This window comes from Melitaea cinxia, chromosome 22, assembly GCF_905220565.1.
Source record: "Melitaea cinxia chromosome 22, ilMelCinx1.1, whole genome shotgun sequence".
NCBI classification, from domain to species: domain Eukaryota; kingdom Metazoa; phylum Arthropoda; class Insecta; order Lepidoptera; family Nymphalidae; genus Melitaea; species Melitaea cinxia.
Genome location: NC_059415.1, coordinates 6,330,256 through 6,349,313, shown reverse-complemented (window position 1 = coordinate 6,349,313; position 19,058 = coordinate 6,330,256). Strand labels below are relative to the sequence as shown.

The 19,058-nt window shown below is 38.3% G+C and overlaps 1 protein-coding gene across 1 annotated transcript; it reads left to right on the top strand.

Moving 5' to 3' along the window:
* The first annotated feature begins 329 nt into the window (after positions 1-329).
* LOC123664419 (transcriptional repressor p66-alpha-like) lies at positions 330-19,043 on the top strand. The gene is made up of 18 exons (XM_045598962.1): positions 330-448; positions 774-820; positions 1,357-1,438; positions 3,305-3,437; positions 3,824-3,975; positions 4,480-4,620; positions 6,116-6,231; positions 6,576-6,655; positions 7,868-7,932; positions 9,067-9,165; positions 9,889-10,007; positions 10,494-10,734; positions 10,953-11,157; positions 12,616-12,665; positions 13,099-13,186; positions 14,639-14,767; positions 15,950-16,091; positions 18,723-19,043. The coding sequence occupies exons 2-17, from the start codon at positions 783-785 to the stop codon at positions 16,072-16,074; spliced, it is 1,863 nt and encodes a 620-aa protein (XP_045454918.1). The 5' UTR covers positions 330-448; positions 774-782; the 3' UTR covers positions 16,075-16,091; positions 18,723-19,043.
* Positions 19,044-19,058: the final 15 nt, after the last annotated feature.

Genomic DNA, 19,058 nt, shown 5'->3' with positions numbered 1-19,058 from the left:
AAAAATAAAAAAAGTAAAACGAACATACAAAATTTTTGATCGAACAATTAAGAACAATTGACGAGCAATTGAAATAGCAAAAAAAAAAACAGAAAAAATAGATATTTACTGCTAACCTGAGTCAGTTTTTGAAAATTATAAAAAAAAAAAGTTAAAGAAGAATAAAAAAAAATTTGATCGAACAATGAAGAACAATTGACGAACAATTGAAATAGCAAAAAAAAAAAAAATAATAATAAAAAATTATGCCGCCCTCGCCAACTTAAGATTGCTAACAAAAATATAATTTTTGGTTTAATTTTATAATTTCTTTATAATCTGTTATCATCTTCATCTATCTACCTGGCTCTGCACTCCTACAATGTGTATTATACATTGCATTAAAAATCGCATTTTTGGATAGATGTGTGTAAAAACTGTAAAAAATTGTAAATAAATGTATTCAAAGGTGATTATTACTATTAATAATAATTAGTAAACATATATTTGACTAAATATTTTGATAATATTCCAGCTAAACTGCAGTTAAGGGTCCATGACAATTTGTCAGCTTTCTGTCATTTATTTTGGCGTTAGGGGAAATTAATTTACAGTTTTACTCTTATTTTTGTTGTTAATATGGATTTATCATTAATTTGAATTCGGCGTAATGTATTGTCGTAATAATAATTTTATTGTTGTTAAATAATTGAAATTGTAATTATTGTGTCAAATCTTTATTGTGTTGTATTGATTTTTGGTGATTGTATAATTTTGGCTAATTAATTGTGCAGTGAAGTACAATGGACGTAGACGATTCAGCGGTGGACCTCAGCGTCAGGTAATATAAAAGGATATTTAATTGTAATTTCTTTTGTTATTCTCATTTTTATTGACACTTCAAATGATGCGATTGTATTAAAATATGATAAATACATATCAACTATATACGTAATGAAAAATTAATACTTAGTATCAAAGTTAAGAATAACAAGAAAATATATATCAACTTATTTTTTTTTTATTGTTTACATTGTAAATTGTGATGTAATTGGTTCTGAAACAGTTACTTATTTCTGATATTTGTAAATATTATACACAAATTGTAATTTACATCACACAGAGTTTGACAAAAACTTTTGAGACTTTGATTTTTTGACAAAAAATCACTAACTTATACTATGCTATAGCAATATTTAAAAGGTAACCGCCTAATCATAGATCATGTATGAATAATTATATGCTTAGGAAACTATGTTATGGATATAATTATATAATAGGAAAAAGAGACTTTAGGGTTTTTAACTTTAGGTTTCATTCCTTTTTACTTAAATTTATAATATGCAAAAATTAATTATATTAATAAAATTTCAGTAGATCCTTGCCACCAGAACTGAGTGAGCTAAGAGCCTTAACAGCCAGTGGCCTGACTATAACACCAGCCCAGCCACCTCCTCATGTAAGTTACACAATATTGTAATTAATTCACTATTATCAGAATAGCCCAATGGTTCAGGTTGTGAATGCAATTTCAGTATATATACATATATAACTAAACTCAGAGCAGGAATTGGATATATATACAAATATTTATTTTATATATGTGTATTATTTGTATGTAATTTATACTTATTAAAAAATATGTAACTATATCAGTCTAACGTTACCTGAAAAATACAATAAGTTGTCTGCTTTAGAACAGACAATCATGTCTGTATGTTAAAGATATTTATTTTTTAATATTTACAAAATGAAATCATGCTGAAACTGTATTTGTGGTCATTTTCCCTAAAGTCTTGGTTGAGCTACAGCTGTATTGTTAGTTATGTAATTATTATCAATAGTTTAAATTGGTTTTTACTTGTATTATTATTTTACTGTTGTTATTATATTACTGTTGATAAGTAATTTGCCTTAAGAAACATTCATATGTAAGAAATTAATATTATATGAAGCCTTAAAAGTATATTATTATCCATTGTAACTAATGGATAGTCATTTATTGCTTGTATTTGTCTGACAATCACTAAAATTACAAAATATCATGAATTAGATGAGTTCCTCCTGTAATAGACATTTCAATTTTTTTATAAATTTAATATCAACTTTTTGATATGCATCATAAAATTTACTAATTAAATCAAATAAACAATTACATTATAATAATAACATTCACACGTCTACCCAAGGTCGGTAATTTTTATATGTGTTGTTATAATAATGATATTTTTTGTTATTTGTGCATACCTCAAGATTGATCGAGTGAGTATAAATGTAAGATCACTTTTTGTATTTTTGTATATACTATTATTATTGTATGTTGTTTTTATAAAAACAATGTGTGAAGTAAGTTTTATGTGGATAAATTAAATTATATGTGGATGTAATTATTGCTAAATGTATATTTTTACACAACATTAATTATTCCCGTATCAAGCATTATGTATATTACAGCTTATTACTTACAATGATTATACACTATGGGCCTATTTCACCATTTGTGGATAATTCTTTTTGAGGGATGACGATACAAATAGATTTTGACAGCGGGAGGTAGAATAAGTCAGTAGGACCTTTTCTTCTCAATTAATAGACTGCAACTTTAATAATAATATATGCTAATAGAAATATCTCATAAATATAGTAGAATTTAATGCTAAAAAAGAATAATGAATCAAATGCTTTTTACTGTTGGATACTACCATCCGTCAAATAGTATGAATATACTATATTTTATCTAATATATAAAATTCTCGTGTCGCGATGTTTGTAGTTAAACTCCTCCGAAACAGCTTAACTGATTCTCATTAAATTTTGTGTGCATATTGGTTAGGTCTGAGAATCGAACAACATCTATTTTTCATACTCCTAAGTAAAAAGAGGGGGGGTGGGATTAAGGGGGTTAATGGCAAAACAATGTTAACGAGGTCAGCTAGTATCTGTATAAAATTTTGGATTAAATAAAACATGTAGTGATTTGCATTTTCAATAAAAAACAAACATGGATACTAATACACTAAGAACTTGCCATAAAATATTTGAAAGTCAAACGAAAAATGAAATTTAGTGATGAGCTAATTATTTTAAAAATTCGTTTCGAGTTGCACATGAAGTATCTTACTAGATACATTATCAAGGATTTAGGATTACTATTCAAATCACTCTATGGGTACACTGACTAGTGATTTGTGGAAATAGCCATTGACAAAACAACCTACTTGAGAAGATATGTAGTTTTTTGTAATAATTATGTATAGTACAACTATGATAGTTGAATTTGTGAATGTGAAATGAAATTTACTTTTCAATTATCTATTATCACCAGGGCGCAAGTGGTAAGAGAGTATTGCGGCCACGATCGGAGCAACGCAGTTATGCCGAGAGTCCAGATATTGTCCTACTGCCTGCAGCACCACCGCATCGCAAACCATCACTGTCTGCTCCCGCACCATTTACTGGTAACTTGATAGCTATGTTAAAATAAAATGAACATTCCAGCATATAGTGATCCCAATTTCAATCGTTTTGCTTTTAGAAAGCTTATGAATTGACTTTGTCTGAATACAAAATATTTAATGTGGCCATGTCTTATGACAATGGAGTAATAATCATAAACATAAATAAAACTTTAAGGTTCATTTAGTTAATAAAACATAGTATTTACCAATCTAATTTTACATATTCTTTTGAAATTGGGAAGAAACGAAAGTAAGTTTTAGAATATTAAGCATTCTGTAATTAAAAGAATATAGTCTACTTAATTACTAATGGAACATTCGTACGCTGTTTCAAACCTTGTTTTCGCTGTTTTTTGGAGTTTCATTAAAATAACTTTTCCATACAGATGTGAGTAGCAAGCTAAACACAACTGGTGTGAATGTGTCCATCACTGCGAGTGCGGTGCCCACACTTCCTCCGGAATCTCCGCGCGATCCTCAGGATGAAGAAGACTCGGACGATGAGAATGAACCACCGTTGCCTATTGTTGGACATAGAGTGAGTGGTATACGTAGGTTTTTTTTATTAACAAATTATTTACTGTTATTGGTATGAAATGAATATAGATAATTTTACAACTAGGTTGGCTAACAAGCATTCCTATGTTACCTAACTAAGTAATTACTGTAGCTTATAGATGCCTGCAACACCAGAAGGATCGCAAGTGCATTGCCATTCCTATCCCCAATCATTACAGGAATACCTTATTAACCCCAGGAACACAACACTGCTTGATCTGTGATCTTTTGTTAGGTCAAGGTACTGTCCCCTCCCGGGCTGCTCCAGATTTTAACTACTTCTACTTCAGTTACACTTCCTAACCACTGTTTCTATACCTTATCCTATACCGAAACATTGTCTAGAAGAAATTGCTCTTTTAGCGATTAAACTATCTTTGTACATCATTCTCTAATTGAACTATATTTATTTCTTTTTTTGTATCTTTTAATGGTGTGCAATATAACTCATAATAGGTGTTAATTCTAAAATGGTTTTGTTCAGGAGCTCTCGAGCGCGGAGATATGGGAGCGTGAGCGACGTTTACGAGCTCTGAGAGAAAAACTACGCGCTGAAGAGACGCGCCTCGTACTGCTGAGGAAGCTGCGCCAGTCGCAGAACGCGGCGCTGCTGCCGCCCGCCAAGGTACTGTCGCATGGATCAAATCTCACACACCTCATAAATCATAGACATATACAGACCAAATTCTCACTCATCCCATAACTCCTCAAAACTCGATATGAGAATTTGGTCCCCATTAGTCCTTGTTTTTATGAGATTTTTCCATAGGGTTGTAGTTGCTATTTAGACTAGTCCACCAGACTATCCGCACTGTAGATCTAACACAGTCCTTATGTGTTCTGCCTCAAGTTACTCAGTTGATTATTCCAGTTTAGTTTGTTCACCTTAAATCTTGTTAAATCAATTCCGAAAAAAATTAAAAGAAAAAATAAAATAGCCTAATATTTAATGGATATGGATTTTTATTTTTATTTTGTAAGTATACAAGTGTGCTTTCAATATTTTAATGATACTTGTTTTGAGCAAATTTCGATATGACGTCATCGATCTGAGGCCATGACATACTTTGATGGCTGATATGATATAACAGTAATTGAAACACCTTAAAATTGTTATCTATGAAATTTGATAAGATAATATGTGCATTAAAATTTATTTTGTTTATTCAGTTGAGTAATGATACTTCCGCTTGGGATTTATTGGTCATTTTTGGAAAATACTATTTTGTTGATAATGAAAATAAAGTTACATTTGAAGGTACACAAACAAAAAAGTACTTGCATTCAACATTGCCACCCGGCACATTGTCGGAAAAAAAAAGTTGTCCAGCTATTTCGAAATACAATGTGCCGTTGACAAAGAAAACAGTAACAAATCTTTAGGGTTAGGACCCAATACAAATTTTGAAGCAGGTTGGACAAGTTTTTAATAATAAACCAACTAGTAGTTCAAACAATAAAGGTAGTTTAATTCCAATATTAAAGCTTATTCTCTCTTCAGAGACATAATTTTTATGTTACAGGCGAACCTGGCTAAAAAAAACGAAAACGTGAAATCTAAATCTTTCTCTCGCCTTCTCCAATCATGGTCGAAGAGAAAATCATTCAACCTGGCAGTGTTGCCACTCCAAATTTTTATTAATCCATCCATTACAGCAAACCGAAAGAAATCTATATATATATATATATATATATATATCTAATATATAGAAATATATATATATATATATATATATATATATATATTATTTATAAAACAATTTGAACAAAAAACTACGCAATTAAATAAATATTTAAATATGAAATGATGTAAAAAAAAAACCGTGCAAACAGATAGCAACTCTCTAAGCACGCCATCTAGTGAGCTTGCAAGTTTCACTAGGCAAACCTCAATACTAGGATCTATAGTAATTCTGCCGTTAGATCCAGATGTCGCTATGCAAAACATATTTACTATGTTACAACATCCCAAGGGCGTTGCCGACCCCACCGCCGACCTCAGGAGCTCTGGTCATTTTACTCACCACAGGAACAGAATACTGCTTGAAAGCAGTATTATTTAGCTGTATATGAATCAATCTATAACAGTAGTGTGGTATAGATACGTTCGTTCACAGGAGGCTAGTGGAGCGTGCGCGGCGGGCGCGGCTCTAGCGGGCAGCGGCTGCGTGGTGCCGCCCGGGGTCACGGTCACCCCCGCGCCGCCGCCCGCGCACCAGCACAGCAAGGTGCGACCGCGCGCACCACACACACTTACGTTCATTTATAATTATGTTTTGATTAGCCCGTTGGCACAGTTTGCAGTGACTGCTTTCTGCATCGGGAGTTGTGGGTTCGATTCCCGTCAGATTTGAGTTGAGGTTGAGGCTCCTAACTATGTTTCTTCAAATGGGGGGATTCTTTAGGTGTGATAGATCACGTTTCGCGTAAATATCCTAATTAAAAAGAGTTTTAAAATTTTAGTTTGTTTTAATATTTTTATAAATATTAATAAGTAAAATAAGTAATAGTGTGTGTGTTCTAGCGCTCATCGGGTACGGCGGTGGCGGGCGGCGCAGGTGCGGGCTCACTGTCTGCGAGTGCATCGCGCCGCACCACGTCCGCACTGCCCGGCGGCGCCACGCTCACACCCGGGCCCTACCGCTCGCAGGTAACTGTCGGCTCGCTGGCCGCGCTGCCCGGCGGCGCCACGCTCACACCCGGGCCCTACCGCTCGCAGGTAACTGTCGGCTCGCTGGCCGCGCTGCCCGGCGGCGCCACGCTCACACCCGGGCCCTACCGCTCGCAGGTAACTGTCGGCTCGCTGGCCGCGCTGCCCGGCGGCGCCACGCTCACACCCGGGCCCTACCGCTCGCAGGTAACTGTCGGCTCGCTGGCCGCGCTGCCCGGCGGCGCCACGCTCACACCCGGGCCCTACCGCTCGCAGGTAACTGTCGGCTCGCTGGCCGCGCTGCCCGGCGGCGCCACGCTCACACCCGGGCCCTACCGCTCGCAGGTAACTGTCGGCTCGCTGTCCGCGCTGCCCGGCGGCGCCACGCTCACACCCGGGCCCTACCGCTCGCAGGTAACTGTCGGCTCGCTGGCCGCGCTGCCCGGCGGCGCCACGCTCACACCCGGGCCCTACCGCTCGCAGGTAACTGTCGGCTCGCTGGCCGCGCTGCCCGGCGGCGCCACGCTCACACCCGGGCCCTACCGCTCGCAGGTAACTGTCGGCTCGCTGTCCGCGCTGCCCGGTGGCGCCACGCTCACACCCGGGCCCTACCGCTCGCAGGTAACTGTCGGCTCGCTGTCCGCGCTGCCCGGTGGCGCCACGCTCACACCCGGGCCCTACCGCTCGCAGGTAACTGTCGGCTCGCTGTCCGCGCTGCCCGGCGGCGCCACGCTCACACCCGGGCCCTACCGCTCGCAGGTAACTGTCGGCTCGCTGTCCGCGCTGCCCGGCGGCGCCACGCTCACACCCGGGCCCTACCGCTCGCAGGTAACTGTCGGCTCGCTGTCCGCGCTGCCCGGCGGCGCCACGCTCACACCCAGCACACACACACAGCTTACTATTTACCAGATACGCCGTAAGCTTGTTTGCCAATATAAAGCTGCTAATATAAAGCGCACTGCACGCGTTTGCTAATATAAAGCGCACAAAATATATATTTATCTCTTATCTAGTATTATTTAAAGTATCCATAACCTAACTTTTAAGCTTACATTATTGCCTATATCATTTGTATTGGAAACATTATTTTAATAAAAAAAAGTTAGCACGTAAATCTCATATATTCAAAGCCATCAATTCTCCTATACAAAAAAAAAGTTAAATGTTTATAAATTATTTAATAACCCTTTTTGTGTCCCGCAGTCATCGTCGAGCGGCGGAGCCAGTATCACTCCATCGGTCACCATCACTCCCGCTCCCCCGCCGGCCACACACTCCACACCTAAGGTATTGGTTATATATTGTCGTATCTATGAATGTATTACAGGTATTATAGTACAAAAAAAAATCGATGTAAGGTATATTTCGTAGGTGTCCTGCTTAAAATTTCAAAATAGTAACTCAATATCTTGGGCACTAGATCTGATAATGGGGGTAAGCTGGTATCCGGCCCCCTTCTAAATATGCCTGCAATCTTATACTTCTTTTTAAATTCTGAACCTAAAGTCTACCAACAAAATCTTATTTGCTATAACAAGGTACAAATAGGTAATTTAAAATTCTCACTATCATATTAATTTTTTATGGACACCAATAATTATGACAGTTGACATATTATGACAATATGAAATTTGCTGATAGTAATAGACTAAAGTAATTGCAGTCTTCTCCATTTGTTACATTGGCGAAATTACCTGCGGTACTTTTGCACTGATGGAAGCCATTATTTCAAAATAGTGGAATAATTACGACAATTATGATGTCATAAATTATTATATTTTGTTAGGAATACTAAGAAGTAAATAAATAGAGTTAGTAACAAATGTAGATAGTATTTCTATCAGAAAACTTAGAATAAATATTTAATTACAAGCCTGCTCAGGATAACTCATCGGTCACCAGTAGTACAAGCGATGCAGTGAGTATGAGAATGTGATGTTGAATTTTTATAATATTCTAGTTTTATTACTATATTATAATGTTTTTGAATTTATAGAATTTTTGTTGTCCTGCGAGATACATATTTTATTACAAACTATGATCAGGAAAACATCCTAGAGTAATCTTTGATAATGCGTATTTACTCTTTATTGTCTACCTACGTTGTATAACTTGTCGATATAATTGAAGGCGGTTTTTCTTTGTTTGTCTGCAAACACAATTATAACTTGTTAATCTCTGCTGCCGGAACCATTATTTTTGTTTAGTTAAACATCACGCACAAGTAAAGTATGTACATAGCAGTAGTTCTTAAAGTGAAGCAAATGGTCAGCAAAAACGAGATGTAGAGTTGGTAGTCTCACTAGGCTATAACTCAGTACTCCAGATTTAGCCCAAAAAGCAGTTTGTGGTCCCCAATCATTAAAAGGTTAATAACCATTAATATAGCATGTTATCTAATTCATCCTCCATATTTTGTAGACCAGTTCCCGAAGTTCTGAGGAAACGCAGACGCCGGCGCAGCGTCAGGCCGCAGCTAAACTTGCTCTGAGAAAACAGCTTGAGAAGACTCTGTTGCAGGTCACGTGAATTGCATACTTTGTACAAATAAATCATTTTGACTATGTGCTAAGAAACCCAAGACTTGGTAATGGAATTTAGACTACTATATTTTCTTGCAGAATTTAAGTGAAATTTGGATTGTATTTGGAGTTTTGATTAAGCTAAATTTCTAGACCATCTTTAAATGACGTCACATGTATTTGACATTTGTCACATTTATGTGACATCCCCTACCTAGCGTGCCGTCACATATTCTGCAATTTCACACACACGCACACGCACACGCACACGGGTACGCGCACGTACGCACGCACACACGCGCACACGGACACACGCACACACGGACACACGCACACACGGACACACGCACACACGGACACACGCACACACGGACACACGCACACACGGACACACGCACACCCACACACACGCACACAGACACACACACACACAGACACACACACCACTCACACTCCACTCACGCAGTCCACTGCTGGACATAAGCCTCCATAAGTTCGCACCAAGAATGGTGTGAACGCATGTGTTTTGCCCATAGTCACCACGCTGGGCAGGCGGGTTGGTGACCGCAATTTCACACATTAAATTTCCATTTTTCCATTTAAATTATTTTTCAATAAAATCAACAATTTGAACATAGTTATGAAAATTTAGTACACATCGGTGTTAAGTTAAAGTTGACATAAAGTTGGGTTTTAAATATGTACGTTAATTTATTCACAGATCCCGCCTCCAAAACCGCCGCCGCCTGAGATGAACTTCATCCCGTCTCCTAGCAACACGGACTTCGTGTATCTCGTGGGGTTGGAACACGTTGTTGACTACCTCACTAATGAAGATCGGTATGAAATGAATAATATAAAATTTTTATGGATATAGATATTTATTGAGTACTAAATACTGACATTTTATGTATTTTAAAAATATTTTCTCTGTCGCCAAGCCTAAGGGGTTCCTAAGGGGTCGTCCATGAGTAACGTAATTTTTTTTAAGAAATTATTTTGACCCTCTTGGTGACATGTGGCAAGGCTTAAAACTCGCCTCCCTCCAAACCCAGTCTGGTGTATTGATTTTGAACAAAGTTTATTTAGAACATAATCTTTAAATACAGGTATAATCTGCTTAAATTTTGGAAAACCAAGTATTGTAATACCTATTTCAGACAGACATTAAGATTGCAGGGTGTTTGTTGGTTGTTTGTTTGGTTGAGAAATCGCGCGTTCAATGAACACGTAATGTCTCATAACAGCCTCTTTCTCTCTTTGTGATATTTCCCCGAACCCCTTTCCATCTCGAGCCTCACGATGTACAATAACGCACGCCGCCAGCATGCCGCGCTCCAGCGTGCCGGCCGTGTGCGCGCAGTGCGGCAGCGACTTCACGGCGGTGTGGCGCTGGGAGCGCGCGCCGGCGCGCCGCGCGGACGCCACCTTCGCGCCGCTGCCCGCCGCGCCGCACGCGCGCCGCCTGTGCGAGCTGTGCGTGTCCGGCAACGTGAAGCGCGCGCTCAAGGCCGAGCACACGGCGCGCCTCAAGACCGCCTTCGTGCGCGCGCTGCAGCAGGAGCAGGTGAGCGCTCCGCACCGCGCGCCCACCTCCACCGCGGTAGCATCGAAAGCACGTTTCCTACCCGACCTTGCCTGGTAGCTCTTACTATAGGAACACAACACTACTTAAAAGTGTTATTATATGTAGATCTTAATAATATATAAATAATATTATTTTATCAAACACCGTTAATTCGTTCTACTATGAAATACTAAAACTATCTATTAAATCGCTTCCAGGAAATTGAGCGTCGCCTAGCGGCGCCATCCCCCCCGCCCGCTCCGGCGCCCGCCCCGCCGCCCGCCCACGCGCACCACCACCACCGCGCGCCGCCGCCCGCGCGCCCCCGCCACACGACGCCCGCCCCCGCGCCGCCGCCCGCGAAGCCGCCCCCGCCACCCGCGCGCCACACGAGAGACGCGCCCGACCCACCCCCCAAGAAAGGTACGCCACCTCACACACACACTAGGGATGCGATATGGAAATCGATTAGTAAAATATTAAAACGGTAATATTAAAAAAATAATATGCGATTAATGTAATAATCTAATAACTCCATATAAAAATAAATCCTTTGAAAAAGTAGTTAATTATAAATCAATTTTTAATTTTTCAATAAACGATTATTGAAAAATTATTATTGGAAAAAAATTATTGACTATTATTGAAATAGATTATATATTTATAAGACATTAGTTGATTACTTAAATTTGGAATCGGAAAATTATACAATGTGTTGTTCTGAAAAAAACAAAGATTTTATTATACAATTTTTCTATATACATTATGATACAAAATTAATTATAAAAACCCTTAACCTACCTGAAAAAACAAAGAAACGACATTTAAAGCTATTTACCAATTCCTGTACATAAAATTAAAATTAAATATTTCTTTTATATGTGACTATTATGGAGTATCAAAAATCTCTTTATAAAACAATACATATTACTACTGCTATAAAAAAGGTAGTAAACAAATATACAAACTCAAAGGAATATATTCCTTTATATATTTTTTACATCCCTAACACACACAAATGCTTCCACATATACGAGCACGCACAAATTCGCGTTTCGCGTTTCTTGTAAAAGGTATTTAGTAACAGACAAATAAAATAGGAAATTGACAAGTGATAAAATGGACAAAACAACGGACAATGATCTACCGGTGATTGCCCAATAACCACATATTATTCCAACTCAAATTAGTTAAGTATAATGATTATTAGTGACTCGGAATACAAAAACTAGTAAATGTATACTAATAAATTTATTGTCTACCTGACATCTTCAACAATTATATATTTTAAGGTTTTTACCTACTACCAACTGTACTTATTTTCACTTTTGAATTGTTTAAACATTGTTTAGCAAGGAAATTATATTAATTACTATTGTATATTTACTTCATTTCAAAAACGAAAAATATTGAACTGAATTGTATTAATGTCAAAAACACACACATTCAACATATTTTGTTTTAAATTTTTGTGTGGCACATAATAATTAACGACGCGTTGGCGCAACGATCACAGCACGGATTGTGGCTGTTGCGGGTTCGATCCTCGCATTTGACAAACATTTGTATTGGCCATACACATGTTTGCAGTGGTGTGGGTGTTTGTGCTGCCCTTGTGGGTATCCCCACCGTGCCTCGGAGGGCACAAGCCGTCGTTCTCGGTTGTTATCATGTACATCTGATAGCAATCGTTACTCATAGTAGGAAATATATCCGCTAACCCGCACTAGAGCATCATGGTAAGTTCTTATTCATCTCCTACATGGACAAAGAGGCCCAGCGGTGGGATATTACAGGTTGAAGCGTAGCGCGCGTACATAATTAACTAGTTACTACTAGACTGTTAGTCATTAAGGTATTCAAACGATTATATTTTTACAGCATCATCTTCAAGCACCAGTAGTCAAGGAAGTAGCAGCAAGCAACATCAGGTATGACATACAAACTAGAAATAATATAATTAATTATATTGCCGAATCTAAATATGTTTTAATATAAATTAATATTTTTATAGCTTTTCCCAACGACGTTTTTTGTGAGGCAATGTGTTAATACTTGTAATGTTACAAAAAAAGTTCTTTGCTTAGAAATAGTTGAAACTCGTTTATATGTTATCGGTGTATATATTCGTCCACTGTACACACTAATACTATATTGCATTGTTGTCTGTGTATTTGTACACATTTTGTCTATAAGAAAATTAGTAAAATCTGGGAGCCCTCGGTTTTTGGACTTTAAACTGCAAGTTTTTAGTTAACTTTTATATATGCTATCTCTTCGGGGATATAATAGTTCCATGAACACTATGGTTCCATTGTATCACCGTCCTGTTTAACAAATAAAAATAATGAATATATTTTCCAGCAACTTGCTGCAGCGGCCGCAGCGCAAATGGCGTTCGAGCAGCAGAGCGCCGCCGCCATGCAGGCTCTGCAACACCAGTTGCTTCGAGGTACGAGTTTAACATTTAAGAATTTTAATGTTCAATTCTTAATTGACCTCCATTACATTGTTTCAATTTGGTAACGTATAAGTGACTGTTGAGAGAGTGCACTTGTATCAAACCTCATTGAACATACTACTATTTCAATAATGAAGTTTGAGCTCTGCAACTTAATGTTTATACACGGTGATTTTATAGGCGTTTTGGAAACGGAACATTTTAATTTGGAATCATCTATAGTACCAATAAAAATGGATAAATCAATTGTAATGTTGACTAAAAACAAGTTTCAGTTTTAATATTCATTTTTACTTGATCGACTTGGAAGGTAGTAAGGCACTGATCATTCGTTCATTATCTTATATGAATGAAACACGTCCGTGCGCGTTTCGGCTGATCAAAGTTTACCTATAGGCGCGAGCTAGCGAGTACTTACGTTGATAGACTCCAGTTTGTCCTTCATACTTTACACGGCCTTAGGATCGTTAGAAATACCTATTTTATTTAAACTTATTTTTGATTATTGACCACGATTGTTCTTTTCACAACAAATCAATTTATCAACGGACTAGGTATAAATATTTCAGGCGTATTTAAAAAATCGGAGCTATCGACAGAATAATTAACTTACATACCTATTAACAGTTTATTTACACTATTTACACTTCTCTGTATCGAAGCAAGTGCTCAAAATGGAGTCTGCTGCGTTCAATACACAAACGTACACGTTTAATACAATTGTTTTTAAATTTTCTTAATGTGTCTCTATCACTTTTCACTTTATCAAAAGCGTCTACTATCGCAATGCGTAAATCATCACGGCTTTCATATTCGCGTGTATAAACAAGTTTTTATTTCCGACCACAAGAAAAAATCAATGTACCGTTATGGTATTACTGACCGACTGAAAGCCAGGGACGCGGGACGCCGACGATTACAGGTGAGCAATGCCGTCATTGGTCGACGCCGGCGCAACTCGGTAGCTTTGTTTTTATTGGCGAATACGATTTTGTGACTCGATATTAAACCGTAATCTATTTTTAGAATGTAGCTACCGTGTGATTAGAAAGCGCTACTACTGGTTCTCGCTTTTTCTCTGTAAACGATATGAATATCGACTTTGATGAAAAAAAAAAATTGGGAAGAATATATATATTCTCCCCAATTACCCCAGGAGCTCTGGTCACCTTATTCACCAACAGAAACACAATACTGCTTGAAAACAGTATTATTTTGCTGTGATCTTTTGTAAGTTCGAGGTACTACCCCAGACGGGCTGCTCCAGATTTTGAGCAGGAAATTGCTGCTGTGCCATATCTCAGTTAATTCTTCTGTTATTGATAAATAATTCAAAATTTTTGGTTCCAAAATGCTTTCAAAATCACCCGGTATATAACAACTAAGTGTTAAGTGTGTGCGTATTCGATGGCCCCCAGCAACATTATTTGAATGTATTTGCAGGTCTGAGTGGAGCTGGCGGCGGCGCTGGCGTGTCGCCCGCCGCGGCGGCGGCCGCCATGATGCAGTTCTCTCCGCTGCTCTACACCTACCAGCTGGCCATGGCGCAGGCCAGCGCGCTGGGCAAGCGCTGTACGTATGCTCCGCCTTCCTATTACTACACTACACTATCATTCCACGGCCGCCATGATGCAGTTCTCTCCGCTGCTCTACACCTACCAGCTGGCCATGGCGCAGGCCAGCGCGCTGGGCAAGCGCTGTACGTATGCTCCGCCTTCCTATTACTACACTACACTATCATTCCACGGCCGCCATGATGCAGTTCTCTCCGCTGCTCTACACCTACCAGCTGGCCATGGCGCAGGCCAGCGCGCTGGGCAAGCGCTGTACGTATGCTCCGCCTTCCTATTACTACACTACACTATCATTCCACGGCCGCCATGATGCAGTTCTCTCCGCTGCTCTACACCTACCAGCTGGCCATGGCGCAGGCCAGCGCGCTGGGCAAGCGCTGTACGTATGCTCCGCCTTCCTATTACTACACTACACTATCGTTATTCACTCGATCACACCAAATCATAACCGTATCACGTCCGAAGCATGAGTATGTCACTGTGTCATTGTGAGCAATATTACTTTGATGCATCAATTACAAAATCCCCTGCTTATAAAATTATCGAAGAATTGTACACAGTAGTGGATATGAAATTATCAAAACTTCTCATAGGCGCATTTTTATGTAGTGCAAATAATACGTAATAGTTGTTTGGTTATACATTTATCGCGAACAACATAACTATATACATAAAAACCTTTATTTAAGTGACTAACTGTGTGGCTACGGATACTGTGTGGCTACGGTACTAAAGAATATAGTTACCCCCTCACTTCCTGTGGGTGTCGTAAGAGGCGACTAAGGGATAACACAGTTCCACTACCACCTTGGAACTTAAAAGCCGACCGGTGGCGGAATAACCATCCATCTGCTGGCTTTGAAATACAGCGGCCGAAGACGGGCAGCAGTGTCTTCGGTGCGACAAAGCCAGCCCTGCGGTCACCAACCCGCCTGCCCAGCGTGGTGACTATGGGCAAAACACATGAGTTCATGCTATTTTTGCGTAAACTTGTGGAGGCCTATGTCCAGCAGTGGACTGTGATAGGCTGTAATGATGATGAATGATGAAGTGACTAATAAAGATTTTAACAAGTAAAATTTGTACGGCTGATGAATGTTAGAACTGATAGTCGAGTTACAGTATGCTCGCGCACCGGGAGCGTTTAAATGCTCGTGAGTATTGAAGTGTCTGCCCGCAGCCGGCAAGGCGGGCGGCGGCGCGGCCATGGCGGCCGAGATGCAGCGCGTGGCGGAGGCGCAGCGCCAGTACCTGCTGGACATGATCCCCGGCCAGCACGCGCGCAACCCCTGGCCCAAGAACTGAGCGCGCGCCGCGCGCCGGTACTGCTGTGCACTACTACTTTCATATTACATATATTCAAACTTTTAATGAGCCTTTAAAAAAAATCATTACAAGAAAATTATGCAGTACATAGTCTTGCCCTAAATATTGTTACGAAGAAAAAACATTTCTTCTACTGCATGTAACTTTTATTACTATTACAGTGTGTTAGTTTAATACATTAATATAAAATTATTAAAAATATATAAATCTTTTTCGAAGTGATCTCCATTTGCAATACAGTCCTTTAAACGTTGAGGCCAGTTATCAATAGAAGCGCACACTCTTTCCATGGAAAAATTCATCACTGCCAATGGTATGGATTGTTTTAGGGACTCCCAATTATCATAACACTTAGAACAAATTATACTCTCTAAAACAGACCATAAATCATAATCCAGCGAATAAAAATCGAGACTAGATGACGGCCAATCTTCAGATCTGATGAAATCCGAAACGTTGGTTTCTAAGATTGAGTGAATCGAGCTTTATGACCCGGCACCAAGCCTTGTTGAACGGACTATTCTTGATTATAGAAAACATGGTGTTGTTAAGGGGCTTAACTATCTTCTTAAGAATGGTATCTTGATACACTTGTGCTAATATTTTGATACCTTTTTCAAAAAAATATGGCTGTCACTCCTTCATAGCTAACAGCATACCATACCGTCACTGAAGTCAGATAATGCCCACGTACTTCGGAGTATGCCCATTGTACTCTTTGACTAATTGGGAAGCATCCTTTGAGCTTGCTTTGAGCATAAATACGGTCATTTTATTTTATTAAAATATTGCTCAATTGTATATATTTTCTCATTTGTAGACAAAATTTTACTGTGCTTACTTACTTACTTACTTACCCTTTGCTTACCGCTTAAGAAGTTGTTTTAATTTTACCACCCTATTCTTTTTAAATTATCAGTTAAGAAATGACCAGTGCGTCTCTTATAGCCTGCAAGTCCTCTAAGTCATCTTTTAAATTACGCGGCATGGTTCGTGATATCTTCATCTCCCGAGATAAAATCTTTTGCATTTGGACAGGATTACTTCGAATTCATTCCCTTACTATTTTGATCGCCTTTTTCGTACGAACACTACGTGAACGGCCAGATCTTTTTCTGTCACAAACAGAGGAGGTTTTATTGTACCGGTCACAGCCATGGATTGTGCCTGTTGCGCTGGCGGTTGCGGGTTCGATCCCCGCACATGACAAACATTTGTATTGACCATACAGGTGTTTGCCATGGTCTGGGTGTTTGTGCAGTCCTTGTGGGTCTCCCGACCGTGCCTCGGAGAGCACGTTAAGCCGTCTGTCCCGGTTGTTATCATGTACACCTGATAGCGATCGTTACTCATAGTAAGGAATATATCCGCCAACCTGCATTGGAGCAGCGTGGTGGATTAAGCTCTAAGTTTCAAATTACGAAATAGTACGACATAGAGAAGTGAGAAAAATTATTTATAATATATAATTCGCGTCATGTGAAAAGAACGCTGGCTGATGCAAGATGCGCAAAGGCGATTTAAAGTGTTGCCAACTCTTGAAAAAACTTTTCCCTACTGTCCATTTTCTTGGAACAGTCTTATTTGGTAAACAAATCCCTCTCAATCGTAATTCACGTTTTTTCCGCATTTATCACCCACTCGCAACACATTAGCTTACGGACATTTTTAAAACTCTATTTACTATTTATTTCACTGAAAACAAATATAAATTTATCTTTTTAAACACAAAAACTATTAAAATACGAATATCCAGATTAAAGATAATTAATATTTTTGAATATAACATTTCAATAACAAAAAAAAAAAAAAAAATGTTATTGCTTTTGTTTAAAAAAATATATAATTTTGTAAACTGATAATTATAATACTTATTTAGTGCGAATTATTCGCACAGGTATTTCTAGTATTTTTTAATGTACCTACCAATAACCATTATATGAAGCCGCGAGGGAAATCCTAATTAAATAATTGTGTTTGCAGGCAAACGAAAAAAAAACCGACTTCAATTATATCGACGAGTAATACAACGTAGGTAAGCGAAAAAATAGTCAAGTAAATACGCATTAATCAGATCTCGATGAAATTAAAATGTGACCAAATTATAAATATCGGTTTTCGATTAAATTAAAAATCATCAAAATCAGTACACCCAGTAAAAAGTTATGCGCATTTTCGAGAGTTTCCCTCGATTTCTCTGGGATCCCATCATCAGAATTTTGAAGTCGGTTAAAAATAAAACAGTAGTACTTTCGTGTGCGAGTGCACCCATGCGCAAACGCACCCCTCCAGTTTTTTCTCAGCGTTCTTTTTATATGACGCGAGTTATACCAAGCGTTGGGAGAGTTTCAAAAATTGTATTTAGCTCAATACCTACTTTTTGTAATGCAATCACAGCTATTTGGTTCTCTTTATCACCCCATTCCTTTTTAATATCACAAAATATTTTACAATATATTAGCGCGAAAATAAGAAAACACAATGATCAATCATATACAAATGACAGGTTCCAAATTCAATTGTAATATTTTGTTTATTTTAAATTGTAACAGTATTTATGGCCAGACTAAGTATTTAATTAATTACATTGTGTTTCAAAGTAAATTCCAATCAACATATAATTTCAGGTCGGTTAGGAGTTTTAACGAAGAAAAAAAAACTTAGAATAAGAAGAGCATTTTTAATATTTACTTTACAGTATGCTAGGAGTAATGAGTACGAAGGATAGTTGTAACGTATTCTTAATGTTTTACGATCAGATACTTGGGGTTTGGTTTTAAGCGAGCTAGATGTATGAAATAATTTTTTGACGTTAATTAATTAAAGCACAAGAAATACGTAATTTTAGCAGATCTTAATATAAGATTAATTGTAATTTGTAGTGTAAAAGATCAATTTCGTTTTATATCTGAATTTTTAAGTACTTCAATAAATATTGTACGTATCAACGTGATATTTTATTT

Excerpts from the sequence above, each read along its gene's own strand:
- LOC123664419 (XM_045598962.1), top strand. The coding sequence starts at position 783 with ATGGACGTAGACGATTCAGCGGTGGACCTCAGCGTCAG. Across the intron at positions 3,976-4,479 it reads TGCCTATTGTTGGACATAGA|GAGCTCTCGAGCGCGGAGAT; the intron begins GTGAGTGGTATA and ends GGTTTTGTTCAG. Across the intron at positions 7,933-9,066 it reads CCACACACTCCACACCTAAG|ACCAGTTCCCGAAGTTCTGA; the intron begins GTATTGGTTATA and ends CATATTTTGTAG.